The sequence below is a fragment of the Plasmodium inui genome, assembly GCF_000524495.1.
Source record: "Plasmodium inui San Antonio 1 unplaced genomic scaffold supercont1.5, whole genome shotgun sequence".
Taxonomy (NCBI): Eukaryota; Apicomplexa; class Aconoidasida; order Haemosporida; family Plasmodiidae; genus Plasmodium; species Plasmodium inui.
Window position 1 is genome coordinate 798,453 of NW_008481839.1, and position 25,291 is coordinate 823,743.

The 25,291-nt window shown below is 45.5% G+C and overlaps 7 protein-coding genes across 7 annotated transcripts; 5 read left to right on the plus strand and 2 right to left on the minus strand.

Moving 5' to 3' along the window:
- Positions 1-289: 289 nt before the first annotated feature.
- On the minus strand, positions 290-2,414 carry C922_01635 (molecular chaperone HscB; the record flags this gene model as incomplete). The annotated part of the gene is made up of 9 exons (XM_008817238.1): positions 290-367; positions 653-713; positions 838-887; positions 1,004-1,057; positions 1,301-1,408; positions 1,572-1,668; positions 1,794-1,858; positions 2,022-2,101; positions 2,291-2,414. 9 exons carry the CDS (start codon positions 2,412-2,414, stop codon positions 290-292), a joined length of 717 nt encoding a protein of 238 aa, XP_008815460.1.
- An 863-nt stretch (positions 2,415-3,277) lies between these two features.
- C922_01636 (hypothetical protein) lies at positions 3,278-6,109 on the minus strand (the record flags this gene model as incomplete). The annotated part of the gene is made up of 1 exon (XM_008817239.1): positions 3,278-6,109. One exon carries the CDS (start codon positions 6,107-6,109, stop codon positions 3,278-3,280), a length of 2,832 nt encoding a protein of 943 aa, XP_008815461.1.
- A 1,438-nt stretch (positions 6,110-7,547) lies between these two features.
- On the plus strand, positions 7,548-8,519 carry C922_01637 (hypothetical protein; the record flags this gene model as incomplete). Its single annotated transcript, XM_008817240.1, has 4 exons — positions 7,548-7,962; positions 8,026-8,136; positions 8,278-8,351; positions 8,463-8,519. The coding sequence occupies 4 exons, from the start codon at positions 7,548-7,550 to the stop codon at positions 8,517-8,519; spliced, it is 657 nt and encodes a 218-aa protein (XP_008815462.1).
- A 1,124-nt stretch (positions 8,520-9,643) lies between these two features.
- C922_01638 (hypothetical protein) lies at positions 9,644-14,473 on the plus strand (the record flags this gene model as incomplete). The annotated part of the gene is made up of 1 exon (XM_008817241.1): positions 9,644-14,473. One exon carries the CDS (start codon positions 9,644-9,646, stop codon positions 14,471-14,473), a length of 4,830 nt encoding a protein of 1,609 aa, XP_008815463.1.
- A 1,501-nt stretch (positions 14,474-15,974) lies between these two features.
- C922_01639 (ADP-ribosylation factor-like 1) lies at positions 15,975-17,393 on the plus strand (the record flags this gene model as incomplete). The annotated part of the gene is made up of 5 exons (XM_008817242.1): positions 15,975-16,137; positions 16,390-16,466; positions 16,708-16,783; positions 16,923-17,070; positions 17,282-17,393. 5 exons carry the CDS (start codon positions 15,975-15,977, stop codon positions 17,391-17,393), a joined length of 576 nt encoding a protein of 191 aa, XP_008815464.1.
- Positions 17,394-18,312: 919 nt separating this feature from the next.
- On the plus strand, positions 18,313-22,017 carry C922_01640 (hypothetical protein; the record flags this gene model as incomplete). The annotated part of the gene is made up of 1 exon (XM_008817243.1): positions 18,313-22,017. One exon carries the CDS (start codon positions 18,313-18,315, stop codon positions 22,015-22,017), a length of 3,705 nt encoding a protein of 1,234 aa, XP_008815465.1.
- A 1,592-nt stretch (positions 22,018-23,609) lies between these two features.
- Positions 23,610-25,256, plus strand: C922_01641 (hypothetical protein; the record flags this gene model as incomplete). The annotated part of the gene is made up of 1 exon (XM_008817244.1): positions 23,610-25,256. The coding sequence occupies one exon, from the start codon at positions 23,610-23,612 to the stop codon at positions 25,254-25,256; it is 1,647 nt and encodes a 548-aa protein (XP_008815466.1).
- Between the last annotated feature and the right edge of the window lie 35 nt (positions 25,257-25,291).

Below are 25,291 nucleotides of genomic sequence, written 5' to 3' on the forward strand. Positions count from 1 at the left end.
TGTCCATTTTAACGACTTGGATGCCAATGGCGCAGGCAAATACAACCATTTCGAAGTTTGAAAGAGGAAGGGGACGCGTCACGTGCCTTCATAAGGGAGAAGGATCCCCCTTTTAATTTATGCAGAGGGACCACCTCAAAGGGGAAGTTCCACAAAAGACAAAACTAATTGGGGATAGCATAATGATGAGACGGCCATATAGGGGTAAAAAGAAAAAGAAAAGTCAGGTGTGATGCGCAAAAGGCTCACAAGGCTAACCCGAGGAAGGGGCTGCTAACCCCCCTCTGCCTCAAACGTTTTGAAGACGGTCCAGTATTCTATTTATGAACTTCAATTTTTTTAGGGCCTTCAAGATATGCTCAAAATCCTGCGAAGAAGGCGTGAACGGGCGTATAGAAAGAATGTGTGAATCGGACGGGAAAGGGGGAGAGGCGAAACAAAACTGGAAGCACAAACAGCGTTCCATGTGTATTAAATGATGTGGACAGATGGGAAAGAGCTCGGGGACGTTTCTGTGATTGAGGGGACGGTACGAAGAAGTGCCCCCACCCAAGGAACTCTTTCACATTCGCATTCACGCCCAGCTGTGGCGAATAAGCTTCATGCGAAGGTGCAAAGTCGGCGTGGAAAAGTAGCCGTATGCGCTGTTTACCCCTTTGTCAAAATGGAGTTTAATTTTTTCCACGTGATCCTCGTACTTATACTTGTACTCCCTGGGGTGGTTGTTTGGGTGAAGTTTTGGATAGCATATAGGGTGGCATGTGTGTGCGAGGAAGCATGCCTCTTTTTGTTATTTCCCGTCATAGGGGAACAGTTCTACTCTCTCGCTTTGCTTACTTGGTCATCAGGGTAATATTGGCTTCGGGGTCTCCGATCTGTTCGTTCACCTTGGGGACGCGACAACGAAAGGAGGGAAGAGAAACAATGTGTGTGCGTTTCCTTCGCGCGCTGCCTCAAGTCTCGTCAGGGGGGTAGCAGCATAACTTAACGGATGTGAGCTCACCTGGACAATTTCGGCCAGGAACTCGCTGTCCTCCAGGTTCTCTTCCTCCGGGATCTTCAAAATGGGGGGTGTGCAGTGGAAGGAGAAACATGTGTGTCGTTATAACTTTTATCGATAGGTACGTACTGGGGGCAGATCGTCCCAAAGAATCAAACTGCCAAAGGCGCACACACCACTAGGAGTGCACAAAATGATAAGATGAATTGAATAAAAAAATATATATATCACATCCATGTATGTTAAAAAGGGAAGAACAGTGGCAAAAAAAATGAACCTCCCCTCTTCAAAACTGCTCACCTTGTAGTTGTACTGGATTCTCAAGAGGTAGACCGCTCGGTCCACGTCATTTTGCAAAGTTTTGTATGCACTGTTCAGGTAGCTTGAGACTTCGTTTATCTGTGCAAGCTTTGGCCACGTGGGCAACAAAAAAAAAAAAATAAAAACACACAACATAACGTAAGATAACGTATGAAAAGCATACATGCAACTATGCGCACATAGGTCAGCCCAACTGGGAGGGGAACCCAGAACGTGGGCATTCCTGCCGATCCTATACGGTTGGACCTACCTGCTCATTTTGCGCATGCTTGTCTGGGTGATACAACTTTTGTATGTCGTTGAATTTTTTTCTTAAGTGTCCTTTGTCTATGTTGTAGGTGGTTGGTCTGAAGGGGGCAAAGTAGGGGAAGCTTCATTGCGGTGGCTGCTCTGTGGTGTCGATGTCGGGACAAATCCCCTGCGAGGGTTCATTGCCCGGGAAAGGGGCACCCTCCCTTTCGCACGTCCGTACAGGCCAAAAAGCTCAAAGAAGCTAAACTGTTTGAATGAATCCACGTGAAGCAGCGCGCTGCAGGTCTGTAAAGATGGAAGGGGAAATCGACATGGTGACTAGGGGTGATGAACGCGCCAAATACACACTGGTCTGTGTGCAAATATATAGGCACATAGATACATACGGGAATGTATACATTGTTGCGCTTCCCCCCCCTCTTGGTGCAAGAAAGGACCTTCAACTTACTTGACAACTGAGAGGGACGACGTCAAGACTGATGTCACTGTGGCATCTGTGGCACTTTACGTGCTTAACAATATTCGTATCTGCAATGGGGCGAAAAAAGGGGGGAGAGCGAATACGTTTGGAGTTCCAATTTGATAGCAAAAATGGAAACGCAATGCATCCGGAATGATCAACAAGAGGAAAGAGGTCCACCTCGTGGGGGAAATAAAAGCGTCCCCTCTTCTTTGCTTAACTGAGAGGGAAGGTGGCCATTCTCGGCACACACTAACCTTTCCCAGTTGAGTAAAATTTCTTTTCCAAAGTCCCAACGTGAGGATGATACCGTCTACGCCCTGTCGTGTTAAGTACCGCCTTGTGTCTCCATAACAGGGACACATATTTTACTTTATTCATGCCGCGTGGGGGGAGGTTAAAAAAGTTGGTACTTCGCCCGTTCGATGAGTCTCCCACGTGTAGGCGAGTCTGTCACATCGACCCAGTGTCCCGCGAACCATTTCAAGTTTCGCGCGAGTTGTGCAAATGGGGCTACAAATCAACGACAAAAAAAAAAGAGGTGGGTGGGGGGATAAAAGAGCAGAATAGGAAAAGTGTAAAGGAATGAAAAACGGAAAAAATAAAAAAAAAAAAAAAAAAAAAAAACGCAGCGCGGTGTGGTATGATATAGAGGCAGTGCTGCTGATTAGCTGATAAACTCTCGCACAATTTGGGAACATGCTTCCATTCAGGGGCCCGCTAAATTATTCCCCACATATATAACTTCTTCACTGGTACGCTGCTCACTACGCCGCGTATGTTTTTTTTTTTTTTTTCAATGCTGGCGTTGTCCCTTCCTACGCGGAGCGGGCTCTCTCCCCCCACCGACGTTGGCCAAATAGTTTCCGTAGCACTGCCCATTGGGAAAAAGCAGATTGTCATTATTTAACGTGTGAAACATGATTGTTCCCAATGGGGGGTGATGAAGCACACGTGGAACATGGACGGTGAGGGCATTTTAGAGGCCGTCCGTTCATCCTCTTTCCAGTGACCCGTTGAGAGGGAACCGATCTGTGCAAACGTACTTGAAAAAATTGCTAAGTGGTAATTGTTGTTTTGTGGACGCAAGGGGTAGCCATGTGACCCGTTGCAGTGTTGTCCTGTTCGGAGCTGGTTGCTGTCCCACATCAGCCTAGCGGTTAATCAGCAAAACTTCTAATCAGCAAAACTGCTAATCAGCAAAACTGCTAATCAGCAAAACTTCTAATCAGCAAAACTGCTAATCAGCTAGTCGTCCCCCCACCCGCGTGGCGCTCGTAGTGCTGGAACTGCTGAACCTGGAGCTGCTTAAAATCCTGCACGAACTTCTTGTCCCAGTTGGTCTCTTTCATCTTCCAAAACAGGGGCTTCCTAGATTTCATTAACTCCACGACGGACTTGTCGTATTCGTCTAGCATTTGCTTTATGAACCAGTCAGGGAGAATTTTGTCAATGTCGTAGTTGAGCTGGAAAATGGCTTCCGGGATGTGAGGGAACTCAGGAAAATGGTTAGCGGTGAGTTTTCTTTCCTGTACACATTTGTATATCGTTTTAATAATATCCTTGAAAAAAATCCAGTCGGCCTTGGGCATGGAGGCAACCATAGTGTTCAGCATGGTCTTACGGACACTGGGTTGCTCCTGGCAGATAATCGTAGTTATGTTGATTACGTCTTCCCATATGTCCTTTTCCAATATGGAATAAATTCCCTTTTGGATAATCATTAGGATGATTAGCCAGTCGGAGGGCTGCTCTCGGAAGTCCTTCCCCTCCATTTTGATTTTCCTCTTTTCCATCCGTATGGCATGCTTTACATACCCAAGGAAGGAGTAATCCAGGAGTGGCTTCATGGACTCGATAAAATCATTGAGCCCTTTCTCATCGTACACCGCTTTTTCACAAATCAGTTGGATTTTTTTTAAGTGCTCTCTCTCTTCATGTTCCATGACAATCTTTATATCATCGTAGAGACTCAATGCGAAGGAGTTAATTATTTTTAGAATTTTTTTTTCTTCTACATTTTTCGGGGGGGATTCTTGAAGCCTGATTTGCATGAGGCAGGCATATTCATCACTGAGTAGCACATCTCGGTAGTTGTTGCAGACGGTGGGGATCATGTCTTCCTCTGTGTAGGCCAATTCGCTAATTAGCGTGTTTAACCTCAGTTCATTCATTTTCCATTTTTCTCTCATTTTTTGTTTTTCCCCCTGGTCACTCCTGCTATACATTTCGTACAAAGTAAGTTTTGGTTTGTCTTCTGGGTCGAGTAATTCCTCTTCCAGGCAGTTAAAGAACCGTCTGTTAATGTTGTTTTGGTTTGCCTCTTCGGTGGTGTTTCCTTCCTTTTCATGGAAGCTTTCCTTCCTGGTTAGATCGGTGAAGGGGGTGGTCTCCTCTGTTTGGCAATAGGAAAAGGTTTCTTCCGTTGCGGGGCCATCACCGGTTGGGTTGCCCATTTCCCCCGGAACGACTAAACCTATCCTGTCGGTGAGCTTCTCCACTTCTGTGAATCTATAGAAGCGCTCCTTGTTTTTCTGCTCGTCCGATTTAGCCATGCCCTTCTTCCAAACGAGCTTAGCCTCCTCGTCCGTCAGGTCAAAGGACACCTTCATATAGTGGACGTAATCCTCCAGCTTCATAATAAGTTTATTCTCCTGTGACATTTCTAAGTTCCTTTTCAATTGCAACACTGAGTTTCTTCGGAACTCGACTTTTTTCTCCTCAGACCAGTCTTTCATATATTCGGGTTCTTTCGATTTATCGTCACACGTTAGGTTTACCTTGGAGTGGAGCTTCAGTTCCTCCACGATTAGTTCTTCCTGTGGGGAGTCTTTTCTTATGTGTTTGACTTGCTCTGCGTCAGTTCCTCCCTGTGGATGGTCCCCCCGGTTAATATTATTACTCCGTCCTAATGTTTCATTTGGCTCTTCCCTACTGACAGAGATGTGTTGTGGGCCCACCTTGTCACTCGACACGTAATCATAGTTAGTCTGCGGTGTGTGTCCATGCATCAGTGCTTCTGCCTTCTTCGACATGGGATTTAAATAGAACACTCCCTTCAAATCATGTTGCAGCTTCTTCAATATCCTCTGTTCGCATTCTTTCACTAAGAAGCTGATCATATTTCCATGCAGACCTCTAACTCCACTAGCCACCTTCCCCCTATGAACATTCATTTCCACCCCCTTCTCCAGCGAACTAAATTTTATTAACAAGCTGTCTTCAGCCTCCCACTTGAGGTCATATCCTGAAATGATAATCTCTATTTCGTGTTCATTATTTATTACGGCCGTTTTTAATTTCATCCTGGGGATGCCAAACTCGTTTTGGTTATTCGATTTCGTGTTGGCCCACTTGAGGACAAAACTGAACACATCGTCAGCCTTGGCATTGGGAAAGACTTGCCTAAGGAGGAGCTCATCCGGTTTGGCACTTACATGTGCGGATGCGCTAAAGTCGTCATTGTTGGTTGACGAAGCGTTATCATACGATAGGTGAAGAATATTTTCCTTTTCGATTACCCCTACCCATTCGTTTATTCCTTTATCCTTCTTCTTCTTTTTCAAATGAATCATAAGAAGGGAGATGTCTTTGTACTTTTCTAGGAACCACGTGGACTGGTTTATATCTACCTGTCCTTTTAGCTTCCCCTCTAGGAGGCTCTGCGGTTTGTTTTTCAGCTTGGCAAATAAATAATCACTCGTTAAGCGGCACTGAATATCGTCAGAAGAAACATCCGGAGCAAGACATATCTTTACTTCTACGTTGTCATCATTCTCTATCCATTCGTATGAGCATGTCGTTCCGCGGCCCCTGTACAGTTTGAAGATCTCCTGGCAGATTTGTTTCTCCCTTTTTGGGATCACTCCACAGTTGGGAATAAACAATTTGGCACACTTGATTGGGTTGTTTTTGGTTCTCTGCTGCTTTGCCTGTCTCGAGCTGCTAACCGGTGGTGACTTCCTCCTTCGGGGAGTTAATTTCACACATTCGAGTGAACTGAGTAAACTCTTTAGGATGCAAATCAGGATTATCAGCGACACCACCAAGAAGGGGGGGTGTTTCCTTTTCCGCATGGCGAGCCGTAGGTAGGGTCATCTTGGCAGCCGAGGAGAGCGATGCGCGCGGGGTACTGTCGCGTTGGTCGAAGTTGTCAAACTGGGGTGTCTCCCAAAGCTCTTAACGGAAAGGTTTTTGAGTGTTCCTCGAGAAAGGCACACAAAAGAGGGGATGTCAGAAAAAAAGTGGTTTAAAAATGAACTAGGCCAAGCAATTTCGTTGCGCTTCCTATGCACAGTTTTTTTTCCCCCTAACCTTGGCTGACCCACCAGAGTGCTCATTCCGACGCGCAGTGGTTCACAAGTTGGGTGAATACTCATCTGTGCAGCCTCATCATAGCCACGTTTTTTCGTTTGCAAGATTGGTCCGCTTAGGTTACGCGGTTAAGCGGTTAAGCGGTCATGCGCCTGAAAAGTCAAGGAACAAACCGCCAATAAGCCAAACCGCTTAACGGAGAGCGAAGCAACGTCGAGGGAGCTCTTCGCCTAGCCGTGAAGCACCCCATTTGGCATTTCCCTTTTTCAATATGTCACTCACGCGTCATATTCACACTTGGCATAGAAAGGGACGACGCCACTTGGTACACCATCTTGGAAAGCCCCAACCGTGAAATGGCCCAACCTACTACGTTAGCTTAAAATGCGCACACATGGAACGCTTTGCCAAAAGGGGAAACCCATTTTCACAATGCTCTTCAAAACATTTTCGCAAAAATGGTGTTAACTCTCAAGGATGGGCATTTATCTTTCTTGCGCGTTCGGGAAGGGGAAAACTTATCACCCCCCGTTTGCGCATCACGTGCAGGAGCGCATCAACTTGTGTGTCACACCATTCCCAGCCGCTGTAATCGGCACAACAAAGCAACGTCGCAAAAGGGTAGCCATCAATTTAGCTGCCCCTTTTCATGTGAACAAATGAGAAGGGTCCGACCAGGAGGAAAGTAAATTTAAGGAGGGCACAGTGCGGAGGATGTCTCAAGTTGGTTACACATGACAATGCTCAAAGGGTGCAACGTTGTGAAATACGTTTAAGGGGCAACAATTATTTTCTCCAACCACCGCTGTTCTTCGTTTTTCATTCTTTATTTTATTATTTTATTTTTTTTCCCCTCTTTGTCCGCTGTATGTACACAGTTGGCTGTAGGTTAAATGCGAAGGCGCATTTCTTCGCCCCAGCATTAATGACACCATCGGGTGTAAGGAACGCAGTGGTGATGTTTGTCCTGGTTTACCTGCTGTTCGCGGAATACGCTCTCTGTCCAGGCTCTGATGCTGCTCGAAAGGTGTTTCTTCCGGGATCTCACCAGTGGTTGCAAGGCGGCAAACTGGCAAACCAGCAATTTAACAATCTGACACTTTTGTGATTTTTTTTTTTTTTCCATCGCGGTTATGCGGCATTTCCCATCAGGGGCCTTAACAAAAAGACAGGTGCGAAATTTCACTGCGTCAAAACAAAATGACCTCTCTTTTTTTTATTTTTTCCTTTTTGCTGTCCCTTTCATTGGACAAACAAATTGGCCTCGGGGCTAAGCGAATGCAACGGCCCCTGAATGTGTACTACAGGGACTATTCCGCAAATTTGTCCAATGAACAGCGGGACAAATTAATGAAAATAATGCTTGACGATGAGGGGGATGGCAAGCCGCAGGGAAACCTAGGGGGCGCTATTGATATGAACGAAATGCATGTGCAGGAGAGAGAACTAGGGGCTCTCCTGAAGGAGCAAACGGACTTGTCGGGGCAAATTCGGGAGGACTCGCGCGGACGCACCAGAAAAAGTGATACTAAAGATGGGCCGACGGGGGCTTGTGGAGGTGGTGCGGGGGGCCTGCAGAATAAGCCTACACAACAAGCCAGCGCAACAGACCTGCGTAACAAAGCTGCGTAACAAACCTGTGAAAAACCCCATCTCGCCCGTTCATCCACCTTTATAGACAAGCGAATGTCCATCAGATACAACCATGGGGAAAACGGCGCATCGGGTAGCGACTTAACGGAAGCAAACGAAGACGGAGACCATTTTGACGTCGACACGGAAATTGACGGTTAATTCGGGGCTCCCCGACGATTATGATGCAAATCGGATAGCTCATCGGTTGCAGGTGTGTACGTGCACACTGGTAGTCCACATGCGCATATTCATGGTCGATCTCTTTCCCCCCCTCCTCCTTATTTTTCCCTCACAGTCCCCATCGATTTGATGCGCGAACCCGTAGTGCTTGTTAAAATCCCAGTAGTTGGCATTTACGACCAAATGGAAGTAGGACTATATACAGACGCGCTGCTTGCCGTACCAAGCGGAAGTTCACAACGGGCGATGAGCTGCTATTATACTCTCATGCTGCCCTCTCCTGCGCGCATTTTTTTGTAGATGCTACACGATGTCGGGAAGTTGATCGATGTAAATAATGAAGATGTGTTTTACTGACGTTGGGAATCTATCTTCTGTGGGAGGAGTGCGCAGATGGGGAAGCAGATTTGCTACTTCCGAAGCGCAACATTCACGTGGCACGCATTTCCCCCCTTGTCAAACTTAGCGAATCAGAAATGTATAATGTACAATCTTTTTGGCGAACTGTTTTGGATCTCTTCATGTTGATCTCCGCCTTGTGTAATGTTCCCTCTTTTCCGTTTGCCCACATTAAGAAAAAAAAATGACCAAAATAGGGCCTACCGCGTTTTTTTTTAAATGGAAAAACGCACAGTGTAGTAGTTGCTGGCGTCTTCGTTTTATTACAAACGATATAGTCTCTTTTGTGATTTTTTTTTTACTCATAGAATTTCTAAAAAGTGATGACTTTTTCAGGTTGTTATGAAACTTAATTGAAAGAAAATTATACACCGTTCTTTCATATATTTTTTTTTTTTTTAAATCGCTACCTGGGGTCACTCCACAATTGACGACTCCACTCCTTTTGTGTTGCTTCTCCTGCGTGAAATGAATAAACTTGTCGGAGGTCCCCCACAGGTAGTAGCAGCAACACAATAACAGTGACAATTGCCATCGGAAATTGTGTGTGTGTTTTATTTTCTACAGTGTTGAAAAGGCATTTGGGGAAAATACGAAAAGGTCCCCTATTGATGCATTTCTCTATTTTGATGAATGGCTAGCTTGTTGATATTTTTTCGTCAGTTTTTGTTCTTTTTAGATTTTTTTTTCTTTTTCCGGTATCCTGTTTGCTGTTTTTTGGGGTTTTTTTTTTGTTCCTATTTCCTTGGTGCCCCTTTTTGGCTTTTTTTTTTTCTTTATTCTTCAACCCCATTTTTGCCCCCTTACATGAAAGCAGAGCCGCATTTTATGCATTCACGACGGAGGTTTTTTTCTTGCGCCAAATTATTTCAATGTTTTAAAAAAAGGTCAACGGATACCAAGTGACGAAATAAAGAACTTGCTAAATGGACGTACATGCTTATATGTTACATTCTTATATGCATACATAGGTACACATGCACATACATACAGTTAAGGTATCCCATTTTGAGTACCTTCCGAGTCCAGCACATTCGACATTTTCTCCTTTTTAAGGATGCGTAATTACATAAGAGCATATGATGTTCAATGAAAACAGCACGAATAGCCAAGGGGTTGTGAAAACAAAATGTATCCCCAAAGGGGATTGTAGTAGTCGTAGTAGCAGTAATCGTAGTAACAGTAATCGTAGTAGTAGTGGTGCCCCCGGGGGATTATACAAAGGGGGAGAAGAAGACCATACCAAATTGATGCAAAATACGTTGCACCTCTTTGACCATATAAAAAATGACAAAGATATTTTCTCCCAAATCATCAAAAATGTAATTACCTTTTTGAACAAATTAAAGGAAGAAAACAAGTATTATGAATTCGTTTCTTCCTATGGCACATTTGTTAAAAAATATGGACCCCTAACAGATTACACATCTTTTAAAGAAGTCATAGAAAAGATTAATACGCTGGACATTATTGAAGTGTGTATCTCTTTCAATTTCACTAATGACAGTATATTCCAGACTTTGCTGTCTTCCTACCTGGAGTTGCATTTGAATGAGGCGACCAACATTTACAACATGCTGCTCGAACTGACGAGGGTTGTCATAGATGGCTATGCCATTTGGGGAGAACAAAATAAGAGAGACCCAGACTTTGTAGACATCTTTATTTCGCAGTGTGAATTGAAATATGTTTCGAGGGAGCAAATAAAAAAATGGTTTAGCTATGTTAAACAACATGAGAATAATTACTCCGATGCGCTTTTCTGTTTGATTGACTTATGTTTGAGCTTAATTAACCATGTGCATGCGTTGCTAGAGGAGGGGGGGGTTGCCTGTGCTACGTACACCGCCTACGTAAGTGAGTTAGTCATTCTGAGGAGTTCCTTTCCCTCTGGGGAGCCCCACCACAAACAGGACGCAGAGACAGAAAGTACAAAATTGACAATCGATCAGCGTGGTGAACAAGTACGAAGGGGAAGGACACAGCTCGGGAAATATTCTCCAAATGATGTAACCTCCGAATGGGATAGCAAAAAGGAGAGGACAACCAAATTGAGAACTTCTATGAAGGACAGACCTGGACATATATACATTTGCACCTTTGAAGACAGAATTGTGTGCATGAAAAATGGAGACTGCATAGGGGAATACTCCGATGATGCAACAATAAATGAGGATATGAGCAAATTCGTGTACGAAATTAAGTCGCGGAGCGCCAATTTGTACCTATTAAAAGTTCTTGTGTGCACCATCTTGAGAGCGATGAAAATAACACAGCACCTGAAGGCAGATTCACTCACAAAATTGCTTTCCTTTTTTAACAAATCACTGAGTGACATTATAAAATGCATTTACCAGAAAGAGGACTTCCTCTTTCTGAACCTATTCTTCACGGATATATTAAAAATCATGCACATCGTGGTTTCCTTTTACAACGAGAAGATTGAGCAGACACCCAAACAAACCATGCTCTTTTATAAGTGCTTCAATAAAGTTATCGACCAGATCTGTATATACCTTCATAATAAGACATTCTTCAGAGAGATATTCCTCGGGAGGAGGGAAGAACGAACTGCGCATGTGAGGGGGGGTCTCCAGAAGTATGCTCACAATTTTAAGGAAACATGCTACATGTTGTTCTGCTTGTTCTACGCCATTTTGGAAAAGACCAATCTGGTGAATAATGAAATTTTTTTATTTTTCTGCTGCGTGTTAGATGCAGACGAGGAGAAGGTGGTTCTAGAACCCACCAGGGAGATGCAATCAGCAGGCGAATCTGCAGAACCATGTATCATAAAGTCGCTCTACCAGACACTCTGTCTGAACAGGAAGTTCTTGAAGAAGTGCAAGGAAGACCTCCGAGGGAAGAACATCAATCGGATAATCACCATTTTTCTCTTTTTGGAGAAGAAAATTAAAAAGTATTTTTCTTTTTTTAAATACGTCTTTGCCTTTGTGTGGAATAGGTTCAGTGAGGGGGCGCTGAATGGTCAAAGACGGACCCGTCGCCCTTTCCCACTTCCAACGAGAGACTGGCGCACGGCACGTCGTCGCTGCCCCCCCAGCAAACCGCCGAACAAGATGCAAACCGTGATGAACAAAATAAAATATGTCTTATTGGACATGTTCACCAAGTATACAAAATTGCTCATGATTTATAGATTCCATTTTGGCAGATGCAGAGATGTCGGGAAGGAGAAAGAACCGTTCATGGATGAGTTCCTTCTGTATATGAAATCCATTGAGTGCGTCCTGTTTTCTATCTTTGTGTACTGTCCCAATGAGGTGCTAACTAAATTGGACGCGTATGCTACCGAGAGGAGCAAACTGGGCAAGCTGGCCCATGGGGGGAAGAGCCAATTTTCGGCCTTCAACCGGGGGCTGTACTGTTTTGATGAGGAGCAGTGTAACGTTCCGAGCGATTTATCCAGTGGCACGTCGAGTGGAGTAGAAAAGCGGGGGGGAAGCCCTGATAACAGTGATAGTTGGAGTGGCCCATCCCCTGGTAGCCCCTGCCCCGGGAAGAATTCCAAGACAAAGCGCGAGTCGGAGCCGCCGAGTGACGAGTGCGTGACACGCCCGTGCGACCTCATCGTGCTGAACGTTCTGGGAATCATTTACGCAAACATAATGGAGGAGCTGATTAGCCACCGGTATCGATATGTTTATTTTAAGCACTGCCTTGTGCATGCAGAATTTGTGAAGAAGTTGTGGCTCTTCCTGCTGGGAAGTGGAAGGAGTGAACTGGTCCGCATGAAGCAGAAGCATCAGGACGGTAAGGACGGACGGAATGGTGAGAATGGGGCCACCAGGGGGGACGCGAAGCAGGAAGGGGTGGAAATTGAAGTGAAATTGGAAACGGTCGAGAAAATCGATGTGCACATCGGGAAGGACGGAGGGAGCCACCACCTCGAATGCTACTTCGACTTCCCCCCCTACGAAATCCTATGCGTGATAATCATCAACCAGTTAAAGTGTTTTTCAAATGACACATTGAAGTGCTACAAAATATGCACGGCTGTCGTGGAATTCCTTTTCTACATCAGCTCATCAAAGAATCCCTACTTCTTTACCATCTCGAGGAGGCTGTGGAAACTAGTAGGGTGTCAAATGAATAAGTACGAAGAAGCATTGGCCCTGACGATGCTGACGAAGATATTGTTTCACGTGTTGTCTGGCAGAAGTGAAGAAGACTCCGTTCTGCGAAGAATGAGCGAAGGCCTATTTACGAAGACCATTTGGAATAACGACAAACAGCACTTGCTACTTTCCTTTTTGAGGAGGCAATTTTCTATAAATGACGTCGGGAAGAATTATCTCTTTTTCTATGGGACTCTCCTCGGAAGTATACAATCTGAGGAACTGGCCCTGGGGGTGATGCAGGTTTTTTTCGCCACCTTCCATGTGCACCTGCAGTACACCCTCAACGTGCTGCTGCGATTTTTGAATTTGTACGAACGGGGCGTGGAGGCGGCGAGTGAAGCAGCGAGAGAAGAGGCCGGTGAAGAGACTGGTGAAGCGGCGAGTGGTCCATCTGGCAGGGCAGAGCGATGCTCTCCACTTGCGGTGCCCCAGGATGCGGCCGAGGGAAGCACCAGCGAACCGATTGAAGAAGGAAACATAATCTCACTCTTTGTCTACTTTGATCTGGTGAAAATTTTGCCGACCAACTTTCTAAGCATAGTGGAGGATATAAATCTGATGCGTGAGATTCAAAAGACCTTCCTCTTCTTTATATACGTGAGTGATGAGTATAGATTACTGGAACAGCGGGAGGAAGAGCACAAGCTTATGCTGCTAGTGAACAGGATAAAGGGTACTCGCATGCACTACTACCATAACAGTGCAAAGATTTACTTCCCCCTGGTCATATCTTCCCTCATTTCTCATTATCTATTTTTCATCATTAAGGATGGGACATGTCGAATTCCAAGTGGACTCATTTGTAGTTTTTACGAGCATTTTTTTAGCAACCCATATTTGTATACACTGTGTAGTAACCAGGTGTACATGCGTGTGTTGTGTGACTCGTTTGTCATTTTGCAGCATCTTCGAGAGGGCCAAGCGAAGGGGGAATGGAAGCCGAGGGACTTGACGGACCACCAATGGGGTGTTCTTAAGGGACCTGAGGGGGACACCCACAACAGTGATGAAGTCAATGGACATGGCCCGGAGAAACACACCAAGGAGGAACTCACTATTGAGGAAAAAGACGCTGGCAGTGATAAAACGGGGGGGGACTCTTCGAACCAGATGGATACCCTGTCGTCGTGCCTCTTCCAAGTGTACCTACACTTCCTCGAAGATTATGCCACGATGTTCCACGCAGCCATCGTCACGTTGGTAAAGAATAAAATCCTGTGGCGTGGGTGCAGCGAGGGGGGAAGCCCGAAAGGGTCCTCCACAACAAGCTCGATAAACGAAGCTAATACACCGCAGAGGTTAAACGGGGCTATCACTCCGAAACGATTGAATGAACTCACCTTACGGAGCGACTTCGCCTCGATGGACGAGTCGACCTTCTGCCAGCAAATGTACCTCGATTTAAAGAGGGAAGGGAAGTACACCCCGTCGTTTAGCCATTTGATGCAAGCCCTGTTGGACGTTTTTTTTTGTAAACCCGGCATGATATCACGAGAAAGGACGAGGGAGATCTTAGCGAAGGAGGTGGTTCCCCTGGCGGGAGTAGATACCGTAGATAAAGTACATTTACTGCAGGCACGGAGAAATAAATTCCTAGTTACCTTTTTTAGAAACACCTTTTACGTACAAAGCTACGCAGGGGATTACATCAAGGATCGTCTCTCCAAGCTTGTGGGGCCACCCCCCTTCGGGGAGCACCAGATATGTCGTAAAAATTTGGAGGAGTTGGCAAGTTTGGTTTTCTGCGTGGGGGGCGGGGTTGACGTTTGACGGGGTTTTGTACAGAAGGGGGGTGGAAGAGGTTCCCTTTAGAAGAAAATTTTCCTCACCCATTAGCCTTCCGTTCCGTTAAGCTAGACACTCGGGGGCGGCATACACAGCTGCCCCACTTGGAAGTCACTCACTTGGAGTTTCGTCCGTGAGTAGCTTTTTTGGCATATGGTTTGCTGCTGCTTTGCAAATTGCTGCCGTCTTTGCAGCGCTGCACGGCAGCCTGCACCGAAAGCGCATGCCTCATACGTCTTCCCAGTTGTGGAGATGTTTACACTGCAGTCCACTGCAGTCGCGCTTTGTTTCTGTGTCAGCTGGACTTGCTTGGTAAGTACCCGCATTTTTTTTTCTTTTTATTTCCCCGATCGATCAGTTGTTTTTTTTTTTTTTTATAATTGAAACGACACTCTACACATTTACAAGCGGAGTACACTGCTTCAGAGAGGCGTGTAGCTGCAGTTTGTCTGTCCCATGGGGGTGTAAGTTGCCCCGCTGGTATGTTAACCCTTTGGATTCCCTTTTTTTTTGTCCTTCCTGCGTTTTTTCCCCCCCGCGTGCATGCACACATGGCGCACCTGTAAGCGCACAGTTCTGTACACACGCGGGGTGAGCAAAAAGGTGACTTCAAAATGAGAGGAACGGGGAAGCGCATTCCGTTTTAACGTAGGGTGATGATTCTTGGCCATTGATCGATCGATTGATTGGCTGATTGGCAGATGGACTGATTGACCGAATGGCTGATTTTTTTTTTTTTTTTTTTTTTTGCACTTTTAGTGAGCCATCCAGCTTCGTTGCTAACTGGGTGTTTTTTTTTTTTTCTTGCTTTCTTTTTTTTTTTTTTTCCCCTTCTCTGTTCCAAACGAGGAAAGTCTAATGCTATGGCACATTTCGCTGACCACATAAAGGGACGCACACTAAGGAAGCCTAGATGTGTAGGAACTTTCCTTGCCAAAGGAAATGCATTCGCCTCTGCTTTCTTTTCGGCTGCATCCCCGTTTTGCTACTCGTAATGGTAACCTTAATCTGAACGATCGCAAGCTTGGCTCATCTTTTTTAATTGATTGGAGCGCGCGAGGGCAGCGAGGAAGCATAATAATGGGAGTAGCATCAGGTGTGCACGGGGCGCGACGTGACATGAAGCGATGCAACACAACGCGCCAGAAGAGGTAGCGGAAAGAAACCGAATAGGTTGAAAAGGTGGAAGAGGTGGAAAACGCGGAAGAGATAGTAAAGGAGAGACCACCCACTCACCCCGAACGGCGGCGAAGGAATACCCGACAAGGGCAGATTAAGTAACCTGCATTAGACAATCCTTCTTATTGCGTCACCAGTGACTCGCGCGAAGAGGACCTAGTAACACGCAACAAGCACAGACACCATTTCAGGGGTCACCCGTCAACACATTGGGCTGGCCCAATCCCCACGTAAGAAGACATACCCCCGGAGGCGGATGCGGAGAGACCAAGCCGCCTCCCCCCCCACATACCAATGCACCAATATAATGGGTAATGCTGTGGTGCTTTTCTTCCGAGATTGCTGCAATAAGTTTTTTCGTAAACAGATAACCTTCCAAATTAGAATTTGTGGCCCAGCGCAAAGTGGGAAAACCACTCTAGTCAAGTACCTCAAGCACAGCCGATTTTTGAGGGTCAAGCCGACGGAAGGTGTGTGAAGTTAGGCGGGCTGCCTCTGAGGGGCCTGGAGTGAAGCGGGGTCATTTTTCACCCCCCGTTAGTGGCTGCTTCGCGAAGGGACAGCCGGGTTCTGCCTCCCTATGATCTGTCAAATTTTGACAACACTCTGTAAATGTTCCCCAACACCATATTTAACTTCTGCCACTACGTGGTCTCACTCGGTCACTCTTACTGCCTCACTCTCACCCCTTCACTTCTTCACCCCTCCTCCCCTTTCGCTAGGCCTCCTGCCGGAAAAAATCGACTTCGAAGAATTTTCAATCATAATATGGGACTCCCGTTACAGCATAGACGACGACGTAACTCACAAAAAGAAAAAGCAATAAAATAAAGAAAAAATAAATAAGAAAAAAACGAATAAAAAAGAAAACGAATGAATAAATAACACACCCGTTTAGCGGATCTCATCAGCCGAACGGCGTCTTCCCCGACTATGACGATGATTGTTTCCCTTGCCATGCACCCGAGTTACTCCTTCGTTGCCAAGCCACATAGTTGCTGAGTTAACGATACACTTGATTCCTTTTCCCCATTGCGCAGACGTCCATTAACAGACTAGACATCGACGCGGTGATTTACTGCATTGACCTCTCTGATCACGGGAGGTTAAAGATAGGTAATGCGACGAAAGAAAGAGTGAAAAATGAGAAAAAAGAGAAAAAAAGAATAAATGCGCAGGGGCGAAGATGCACACTACAACGCGCCACACCTCCCCCTGTTCGAGTCGCCTCACAGCTTTCCCTCCACCCGCGCAGCGAAAAAGGGATTCTACAAGGTACTGCAGGATTATAACCACATTGATGATTTTCTAGTCGTGGCAAGCAAACAGGACAAGAAGAGCTGCATGCTGCTGCAACATGTCAGGAGTGAGCTCAAGATTGACCACATCATCGATAGGAACTGGTAAAAAAGAAACTAAAAAAATGAGGAAAATAAAAATAAATAAATAAAAGAGAAAAAATAAACGAATAAACAAATCAATAAATAAAAGGGGACTTCGTGGGATTGGTCATCCCCAGGAACACACAAATGTTCCCGTTCCAATACGGCACCAACCCTACTTACACGTGTGCACTTAATTTATTGCATCCTTTTCCCCCTGTCCTTGGAATAGGCACTTAGCAGAATGCTCGTCCAAAACTGGATACGGTGTGGAGCCCGCGATGAACTGGCTCTTCAATCAGCTAATGAACCGCCGCAGGCGCAATTTGTGTTTCATAAAATAAATGCATGTTAGTATGTTACCTCCTGATTGGAGGTAGCACTGTTGCCAGTAGGAGGGGCTGCTCATCTGCCCCGCGCCATCACACCGTGGAAGCAGCAATCCAAGCAACAACCGAATCAACCCCGACCCCTTTTTACTGTCCCTTTTGTTTAATCATTGATTGCACGTACTCATTTGAACCGGGTCAACATTGCTAACAATTTTATTCTTCATTTTTGTAAAAATTTTAACCCACCCCTAAAAAAAAAAAAAAAAGCCAAATAAAAGAATGTGAGAAAAAATTTGGTGTCATGGCGAAATGAAAGGGGGGTAACCAACACGGGGATGCAATTTTCCCAGTGCACTGAAGGTACCCCTATTTAAGGGCCAGGGGGGGAATTTCGTTCCTAGAACCAACACGAGTGGAATTCCGGGCACATGTTCCACTGTGGTGTATGAGCCTTGCCCTGGGTGGCTTCGAACCCCAATGCCTACTCTCTGTACCTTCCCTTTTTATGAAAAAAAAATTTGGTACCTCCTATGATTTGCACCATTCAAGGCTACGTAGCAGTGGTGTCCATAGTGTTAACGAAAAAAAAAAGAAAAAAAAAGATCCCCTAGGTGATCAATAGCCTGTTCGTTTGCAAGACCAAGGCCGCCCATATGCTACTTGGATGCAAGTTGTCTCTTACGTCCTTTTTTTTTTTTTTTTTTCTTTTTTGCGGCCCACTTCTTCTTGCCACGGCAAAGTGAGCATGGCTCCCGCAGCAGGCAACAATTTCATGCTAGTGCAGCCATGAGCGCCCTGTGTGCAAGCAGGGGGGTGGGGTGAGTACCTCCATCTGCATCGACGCGTGCATAAGTGTGTTTGGTAAAGCGATGGGTGCGGGGAAGAAGCTGTGAATAAGCAGAGGAAGCAACGGTAAGTGTTGCAGTCCAAAATGTGGGGAGCGACTCTGTATGTAGCTCAGCTACTACTGTTGCTAACGCAGAGCCTCCAGTGCAGGAAGAGGCATCCCCACCAGGGGTACCTAAACGGGATTACCCACCCCGCACCTAGACATGACAACAGAAGCAAGATAAGTAAAACCTACGCAAGAAAAAAAAAAAAGGATAAAGAAAAAGAATACTATGAGAATTTTTTTAGAGAGCTGGATAAAATATTTAATGATGAAGATGATGAGCAGAAGCAGGTGAGGGAAGAGGAGAAAAGGAAGGAGGAGGAAATGGACGCGATAAGTGAGAAGGACCTTCTGGAGGTGAATTTTTGTAACTATGAGAGGGACCCCAGGAGCTTGGCCAACTTGGTCAGGAATAGGACAAAGGAGGAGGATGGTGCAGACACAGGCGGGAAGGCTGGAGCTAAAGGGGAAACTCCGTCTGAGGAAGTTTCTTCCACCCATGGAAGGCACAAAGAGACCATGCCATACAGCTACGACTACGAAAGAGTGCTGAAGGGGAAGGAATACCTGCCAGAGAAGATCCTCCTAAAGGAGAAGTTCTCACTGCAGGAAGACGAAGAGAAGCTAGTCGATCGAGTAGACGTGAACACGATGAATGATTTTTTGAGTAACTACCAAAATGACTTCGAGGGGCCTTTTTACAAGGGACGCAGGGATAGACATTTCGGTCGAGAGGACCTCCAAGGGGGGGAGTCCGCTTCGGAATGGAGCGAGGAGAAGAAGTTAAGCGGTCCCACAAGCGCAGAGGTGGATATAAAGCATGGTAGTACAAGCGAAGAGGTGGATATAGAGCATGATGGTACAAGCGAAGAGGTGGATATAGAGCATGATGGTAGTAAGGACCAGCTGGAAAGTGTGGACTTCTTGAGGAAGATCCGGCGCCAGTTTGACCTGGAGCGAGGCGGCGACATTGACGAGGCGGTGCGGCAGGTGGAGGGGCACTTCACGCAGGGGAGCGTCGCAGGGGAAGGCGATAGGGGTGACGATGGGGATGGCGATAGAGACTGCCATACTGATGGAGGACAGATGGAGGGACGCCCCTTTGAGAGACACGTGGAGGAGGAAATCGAAAGGCGCGGCAAGGACGACGAGACTGTGGACAAACTGATACGGAGCAAATTCATCGACATGTTTAAAGTGGACGATGCGGTTAAGAAGACAAATGAACAGATAAAAAAAAGCCAAAGTGTGAGTACACTACTGGAACTCTTCAGTGAAAACAAACCAAAAAATATAGTTAACATTATGTATATGTTTATGTATATTTGCAGATTTCAAAACGCAAATATCATGGAATATATATATGACAGAAGATTTTCCTACTTAACGGATACCCTTGAACAGTTGTTGAAATTTTACCTGTACATGTTCAGAAAAAAAATGGACTCTTCTGTAGGAAAGACGGAAAGGACAGTAATTTTAAACAGTAGGAATATTATCTTTTTACTGAAATATATGAACAAGTTGAAATTATTTTACATCAATTTGAATATTTACAATTTGCTATTCTTGATAATGTCTCAATCGCTTCACCTGTTTAGCATAGACTCTTTGGTGATTCTCTTGGCCTACTTAAATGAGTACTCTTACTATGGGAATGATGTTCATAAGAAAATAAATCTGTCTATTTTCAGAAGAATCTTCGAACTTGTGCGGGTCGACGGTTCGAATTTGTCCAGACTGCACTTCGGCCACTTCAAGTTGCTCGTGCCGCTGTTGGTGAAGCACAGGTATGTCGGCCAGGTCAGCGATGTTGGGGAGGTTAGCGGTGTTCACCGTGTCAGAAGTGCTGCCGATGTTGACGACGCCGCGTCCCGCCTGGTGTCCCACTTCTCCAAGGACACCGAGCGCGCAATTGAAAGCGTGCGCCGTGGGCAAACATCCTCTCGCAGCAACGACATCTGCGACGTCCTCTTCTACGACTCCAAAACGAAAGAGGAAAAAAAAAACAGAGAAAATTACATGACCTATCTGGAGCACCAGCACATACAGCAGAGGAAGAAGGACATAAAATTTCTATACAGTTTTATGCAATACTTAATGATTGGTAATTTTTCCCAAGGGAAGGAAACTGTGCAAAGACTAGTGGATTTATTTCTGGGCAACCTTTCCCTCTTCCAAGTGGAAGATGTGCTCACCATTTTTTTCAACTCCGAACAGCTGCATGATGGAGAGCAGTACAGCTTGCTGCTAACCCAGTGCAAGCGGGAGTTGCTTCAACGGAAGAGCCTGCTGAAGGATTTCCAGATAAATCAGGTGCTCTCCTTTTTCATACTGGGCTATAGGAGGAGCGTCCTCTTCCGGGACTACCACCGTCGCTTGTTTGCCAATGCGCGCTATGTCCTGCGGAGGGGTCAACCCAAGGAGGGAAAATCTCCCAGTGTGGACACGTTACCCCGCCTGGACACATTACCCCGCCTCCTATCCTGCAGAAGCCAAATGCGATTTCTGCAGCGGAAGCACCTCCTTAGCAGCAATGCGTTTAGAGATCCCCAGTTCCTCTACGACTTCACACACGACATACACATCTTTGTAAGGTTTAAAAATCTGCACCTCCTCAAATTTGTCTACAATATGTACCTTCTCAGTCTCCTTTACTACAAAAATGCCGATGTTCTTCGCATCGTATCAGAAGTATCACAGGATTTAATAGAAACTAATATCTTTTCCTTCCTTGATCAGTACGGTTACTATATGTACGAAGACCTCTACATAATCATTAAGGCATTCAAGTATGTGTCCTTTTTTCAGATAAATTTAATTGATCCATGGAAGAAGTTTTTTTTTCTTCTGGAGCAATTTTCAAATGCATTAAATTTAGAGAATATTTATGACATATTCTTTTTCATTAACATTTGTAAGCTGCAAAATCTCAAGTGCGAAAATTACGACGTTTTCAGAATGCTCACTGGACGCATGAAACGTATTTTGGAGATCCTGGACAGACACGACCTTCACCAGTTTAGTACGCACCCCCACACGTACCTCCTGAACATTTTCAGCCTCGTTCGGGAGAAACGTAACGAACATGTGTGCGCCTTTGCACAGGCGTTTTTCTACTCCGTGTATAGGCGGCTATGCGGGGAGTCGGAGAAGGGCTCCACTGAGAAGGGCTCCACTGAGAATATTCCCAGTGAGAAGGCCTCCGGTGAGAATATTCCCAGTGAGAATATCTCCACTAAGAAGATTCCTACTGAAAATATTTCCAGTGAAAAGCTCCCCTATGACCCGCGGGAGGCCTACCGACGAGTCAACCCCCGCCCATACAACTTCCGAGACGCTCGACTGTTCCTGCAAGCATTCCTATCCTACCACAACGAAAAGCAGGAGCATCTAAATTTGCAGATTGTCCATTTCCTCCTCTTCAATGTAGAAGAGTTCTTCTCTCAGCTGCGCCAAACTGTGCACTACTACCACAGTGGCTACATATATGGGGCCCAGATGGCGGAGTTTCTCTCCTTGCTACGCCAACTGGTTGACAGGAAACTGTACAATGGACACATCATGCGCACTCTTGTCCTCATAATTAAGCACATGATACATATCCAGGGGGTTCACAATGGCCGTGATTATGCCAGCGGGGGGAACATTTTTAAGCCCTTCTTTGCGGATTTCCCTCAGGTGACGGATGCCAACGTGTGGCGCTTCCTTCGGCGGCACGCGCCGCTGAGGTTCCAGGCGTAGGCCACAGGGGGAGGATTACGCGGGGGGTTAGAAAAATCTGTTTCGAATTTTTTTCATTTACTCAATTTTTTCATTTACTCCATATTTTCACTGTTTCATTTGTTCATTTTTTTCCCCCACTTGGAATTTTTCTTTTTTTCGTGTGTGCAACTGCTCCCAGGGAATGTGCCCTTCCCCCCCACACACACTGGTCTCATCTGCATTTTGTTAAACCAAATGGTTTATACATGGTGGGGTTCACACAGCGTAAAAATTAATTCTTCTTTTTTTTTTTTTTCTTCTTTTTCTTACCCCTTCCGGGTGTTGTATTCCCGACGGGGGGCACTCCCATAATGGTTGTCAGTTATCGCTTTGGGGAATACGCAGGCCTACATACCACACACACACACACGGGCAGGCAGACATATATACACACATAGACACAAAAAGGGTGATATCACCCCCCAGGAGTGAAAATTGCACGTCCCTTTCTTTACATTCTCCCTTGTAACTGCCTAAATGGAGGGTCTGCTCCCCACAGGGACTGTCCCTTATCCAGATGGCATATACAACCGCGCGGTCCGCTAAACTCCGTGTTCCTTTTCCCCGACGATGTGCATACATGCCGAAACACCTAGGGGGATAAAACTTATAGAGTAATACACGCATGATTGCATACCAGTTCCTGCGAAAATGTATAATTCTTTGCACAAACGGTTAAGTACACTCAGGAGTACCATTCGAGTCCCCCGCCGGTCAGCCCCTTTCCGCCATAGTTGCTTCAAATTCGGGGGACACAAAAAAAAAAAAAATGACAAATTTTCCCCGGGAGAATATTTATTGGGAGTATCTCCTCGGGATATTTTTTTTTTCCCCTGCAAGATTGCAATTTAAAAAAAAAAAAAAGTGCCATGCACTGGTTAACATGCAGTAGCCTCCCGCCGTCCAACACGAACGGAAACGCGAACACAAACACAAACGAGCAATTTAGCACGCGCCTGTTTCCTTTTCTTTAGATCTCCATGGCTGAACATGCACGTGAAAATATGAGCGACTGGAGATGACTCGTGTTCTTTCCTTTTGCTGCACGTAATGTCATCTCGCTTTGCCTTTCCCCACACAGAACTTCGCTTCAGATGAGTTTGATTTCTCCCTTTTGCTGTGTATTTCTCTCTTTTCCTCTGTTTTTTTTTCTTTGTTTTTTTGTTTTCCTTTGAAGGTTCCCCCCCGTCTCACGTGCCCCTGTGCAGAATTATCCCCGCCCTTTTGGAGCCAAACCGAGCGGGGGGACGGAAACTGAGGAAACCGCCGAACGTTACCCGGAGGAGTTCTCGGACAGTGAACGCGAATTTTCCACCCCTACAGGCGTGGCGCCAACGAGACTGCACGAGGGCACTGACGCATCCTCAAAAGGGAAAAGCACACGTACCGACCACTGGGGACCGACACCTTTACAGACACGCCGCCAACGCTGCTGAGAGGGAGAGGTGTGCATCCCGGCATGTGACTACAGCGCAGTAGGGCCAATTCGGATCGTAAAACTTTTCCCAATTGGCTGCAGTTAGTGTAAAGTTAGTTTTTTTTTTTTTTTTTTTTCTTATGCCCTCCCCAAAATGAGTGACTGCGAAAGCTTCATCTCCATCGACAACACCAACAACGATGACACAGCTACGAGCGAAGAAAAGCAACCCATCAACCTGGACAAGTTCTTGGACTACGACATAGACTTCATCAATGGGTCGGACAGGTACAAGTACGTAGGAGCAGACATAACGCAGAGATATGACTACTTCGACATAAAAAATGAGCGCGTGGCATTTCTCCAGGGAGATAATGTCAAGTATAGCAACATCGCTCTGGGCAACCGAAAAAAGGAACAGGTAAACACCTTCATGAAAATAAAAAAAGAATTGTACACCATAGCGTATAAGAATTATAAGTATAAAATGGAGGAATCGGCCGACACGGAAAAAAGAACCGTGGGGGAGGAACTCGATAGTGCAGGGGAGACATCCGCGTGGGCCACCGCTACAGGGGCAGCCGCTTCTTTCTTCAGTGATGGCAGCACAAAATGGAAGGATAAAGGAGAAAAGGCGTACGACGTGCTGAACAATGATTTGGGAGCCGTGCTGGGGAACAAAATCGAAGACACCTACAATGAAATAAAAAGTAGCGTCAATTGGTTGGGCAACTTCTTCTCCAACAATGAACAAAGTGATGAGAAAAAAAAAATAAATATTTTCTACAGTGATTTATACTTCCTTAGTGACATCACCATTTTGCGATTTCTGGACACGTACGATTATAATTTGCTAAAAACGTCCAATAAAATTATAAAATTTATTTTGTGGAGACAAATGACCATTTCGGTTTTTAACAAAAGCCAGTGGAAGATAAAGAGGGGGACAAGCTCGATGGAACGGGGGAAGGACGAGGCCATGGCGTCTATGGCGACCGCATCAGCGATAGCAACAACGACTTCTTCCGCGACGGTGACCAAGTGCAGCGCTAATCCGATCGGCAACACGGGGGATCGAGACAACGCCTTCATCAACCCTGTGCACATTAAGGACATTCTAATGAAGACCAACATCTTCAGGTGCGGCTGTGATAAAAAATCCAGACCCATGCTTTATATAAAAATACAGGAAAAATTAAACATGGAAGAGGATGAACTATTCCTGCTGCTCGTTTATCATGTCGACATGTGCATGAACAGCATTGACTATTCAAAATGTTACGAAGAAAAGGGAAAAGCAAATAGTGCGAATGGAAACACGGAGGGGACATCCCAATTCGATGAGTCCACTTTGCAGCTAGTCATCATTGTAGACTGCCAAAAATTTGAATTAAATAATATGATCAGCGTTGATTGCATTAAAAAGATAATTAACATTTTTAACGAATTTTACACCGATGTTCTGTACCGAATTTATGTTATAAATGTTCCCAGCTTTTTTAAAAAAGTCTGGTCCCTTTTTAATATGTTTATCGATAATCACACATTGAAGAAAATTATGTTTATAAATAAAAAAAACATCAGCTTGATGTACGACCATATTGATGCACACGTCATGAAGCATTTCGATAAACACGCCGATAAACACGCTGAGAAAGACAAAGACAAATCCGCTTCCGACTCCTCCTACCTTTTCTTCCCCTCCACCTCCCTGTACTATAAGTACGACGAGATGTACTATAAGAAGCTCATTGGTTACGTGGACACTTGGGTGGGTAGGATGGTCCAGGCTAACCACTGAGCGTGGGGGGGGAGGAGAAGTGCCCCCTGTTGTTA